A 2,407-nucleotide genomic window follows, 5' to 3' on the forward strand; every position below is an offset into this window, starting at 1 on the left:
TCTGCCGTTGCGCCCGTATGTGATTGGCCTGACTGGGGGAACTGGGAGTGGGAAAACCTCCATCGCCAAACTCCTGGGGCACCTGGGCGCGTTCGTCATCGACGCTGACAAGCTGGGCCATGCCGTCTATGTCCCCGGTGGCCCGGCCTATGAGCCAGTAGTGGCGGCCTTTGGGGCAGGTAGAGTCACTGGAGGCTGCAGGGAGGAAGAAGGGGAGGGACGGGTGTCCCAGCATCCCTGAGAGCCCTGGCCCGTGTCCCCCTCCCACCCCATGGGTTTTGGGCTCCCCAAGTGTTGTGTGTCCCATGTCAGAGCTGCTGGTGGGGAAGGATGAACCAGGCTCCTGTTTGCCTGGAAAAAGCTTTTGCCTGTCCTTTTCAGGAGTCTGAAGGTGAAGAGCTGCCAGGTTAGGTGTTACAGCCCTTTTCTACATGCTGTTGAGAGCCCTTTGCCAAAGTCCTTTCCCCAACCCAGGCTTGCCACAGGGATGGGAGTTGTCCCTCCCAAACCTGTTGTGCTTCTGCCTTGCAGAGATCCTGAACAAAGATGGAACAATTAACAGGAAAGTCCTTGGGGCTAAAGTGTTTGGAAACCAGGTAAAAGCAGATTTATTGTAAATATTTAATCTGTGAGTGGGGGCTGTTCTCCTCTTATGCCAGGGATTTTTAGTTTTTAGCCCTTTTGAGATGATGACATCTTCCTGGCTGTATTTCCTGACAGTGGCATGGGGACAGGGTGGGACAGATCACATCTCTGTAGCTGAATCAGCAGCTGTGCTGAATACATTCCTCTTGTCCTGCAGCTGCTGCTGCCTCCCTGTTCCCATCCCTGTCCCCATTGCCATCCCCATCTCCTCTGTACCATGCTTTTCCTTCACTCAGCTCGGAGCAACAGACCTGACACACGCAGAGCCAGTGCTCTCTGCCCCTTGTACCCAGCAGGGCTCAGTGTCACCTGGCCTTTACAGGTGCTCATCCTGTTGCTCTGCTGCTGCCCCAGGCCAAGGTGGAGGCAGCTCAAGGGGTTCCCTGGATGGACAGGTCTTATGTGGGACCTGCTGGGGAGCTTGCTGTGCTGTGGAGCGAAGCACCTCTCACAGCAGAGACTCAGGTCTCTGCTAAAGGCAGGGCCCTAATGGCAGGGCAAGGGAAATAACAGGAAAAAACACCCAGGCCCTGGCAGCAGGAGAAGCCCCCAGCCAGTGTGAAAGCTTTCCTTCCGGGTGCTTAGTGATGGGCCAGACCCACCTCCTGAGCTTCAGTGGGTCCTTCCTGGGTGTCCCCTGACTGCTTACAACCCCACTCTCCTGGTTGGCTACCCAGAGGTTCTGAGGGCAAGGGACCGAATCTCAAATCCCACTGTGGTCCTTTCTAGGAGCGGCTGAAGAGCCTGACGGACATTGTGTGGCCCGAAATAGCCCAGATGGCAAAAGAGAGGGTCAGGGAGGCTGATGCTCAAGGTAACGGGGGCAGCTCCGTGGCAGCCTCAGCTCAGCAGTGAAGCGTCTGCACTGCAGGAAGGTGGGACTGAGCCCAGGCTGCTGCTGTCCATGGCTGGGCACTTAGGAATGCCCTTGTTCCCTAGGGAAGGCCGTGTGTGTGCTGGACGCTGCTGTGCTGCTGGAGGCCGGCTGGCAGGACATGGTCCATGAAGTGTGGACAGCCATCATCCCGGAGGAGGAGGTGGGCCATGCCCTGGGCCCCTCACTTGCTGCCAGGGCTGGTCCTCAGCCTCTCCCAAAGCACCTGAGTGTCCCCCGTGTCCCTGCCAGGCCGTGAGGCGCATTGTGGCCAGGGATGGGCTGAGCGAGGAGGCCGCTCGCCGCCGGCTGCAGAGCCAGATGACCAACAGGCAACGGGTAGAGCAGTCCCAGGTGGTGCTCTGCACCCTCTGGGAGCCGGACATCACCCGCCAGCAGGTGAGCCTGGGGCTGCTGCAGCTCCAGGGGTGTTCTGGGTGACTGGGACAGGAACCGCAGGGCTCAGTGCTGTGCTCAGGCCATGCCTGGGTGCGCTGCTCACCATCAAGGCTGTCTCCGGACACGGCCACAAGGGGTGGGTTTGGGGCTGTAAATTCAGCCGGCTCCTGCCCCGAGCCGGGGTGCTGCTCGCCTTACCCGTGGGCTCTGAGGTGTCGCCCCGGATGGTTCTCCGGCAGGTGCAGAAGGCCTGGGACCTGCTGCAGCAGCGCCTGAGCCCGGAGCGCGGCCCGTGAGGCCCTGTCCCGCACGGTCCCGTGAAGGTCCGTGTCCTGCCAGCACTGCCCGCCATCAGCCGGCCGGTGGAGCAGCGTGGGACCGAGACCACCGGCCCCGTCCGGCTCCGGCGAGGGTCCGGGGCGTCCTGCCGTCCCCCGGTGAGGGGGAGCCCTGCAGGGCTGAGCAGGGTGACAGTAAAGAGGCTGCTCT

At 60.9% G+C, this 2,407-nt stretch overlaps 1 protein-coding gene across 1 annotated transcript in view; it reads left to right on the forward strand.

Annotated features, from left to right (window-relative positions):
- COASY (Coenzyme A synthase) overlaps positions 1-2,400 on the forward strand; it is a 7,134-nt gene extending 4,734 nt beyond the window's left edge. Inside the window, exons 9-14 of the mRNA XM_017746926.1 lie at positions 6-179; positions 532-596; positions 1,375-1,459; positions 1,585-1,682; positions 1,772-1,918; positions 2,158-2,400. Of these exons, the coding sequence (XP_017602415.1) occupies positions 6-179; positions 532-596; positions 1,375-1,459; positions 1,585-1,682; positions 1,772-1,918; positions 2,158-2,214 (626 nt within the window). The 3' untranslated portion in view covers positions 2,215-2,400. The remainder of the gene's footprint in view (positions 1-5; positions 180-531; positions 597-1,374; positions 1,460-1,584; positions 1,683-1,771; positions 1,919-2,157) is intronic.
- Positions 2,401-2,407: the final 7 nt, after the last annotated feature.

The sequence above is a fragment of the Corvus brachyrhynchos genome, unplaced genomic scaffold, assembly GCF_000691975.1.
Source record: "Corvus brachyrhynchos isolate BGI_N302 unplaced genomic scaffold, ASM69197v1 scaffold30, whole genome shotgun sequence".
Classification (NCBI taxonomy): Eukaryota; Metazoa; Chordata; class Aves; order Passeriformes; family Corvidae; genus Corvus; species Corvus brachyrhynchos.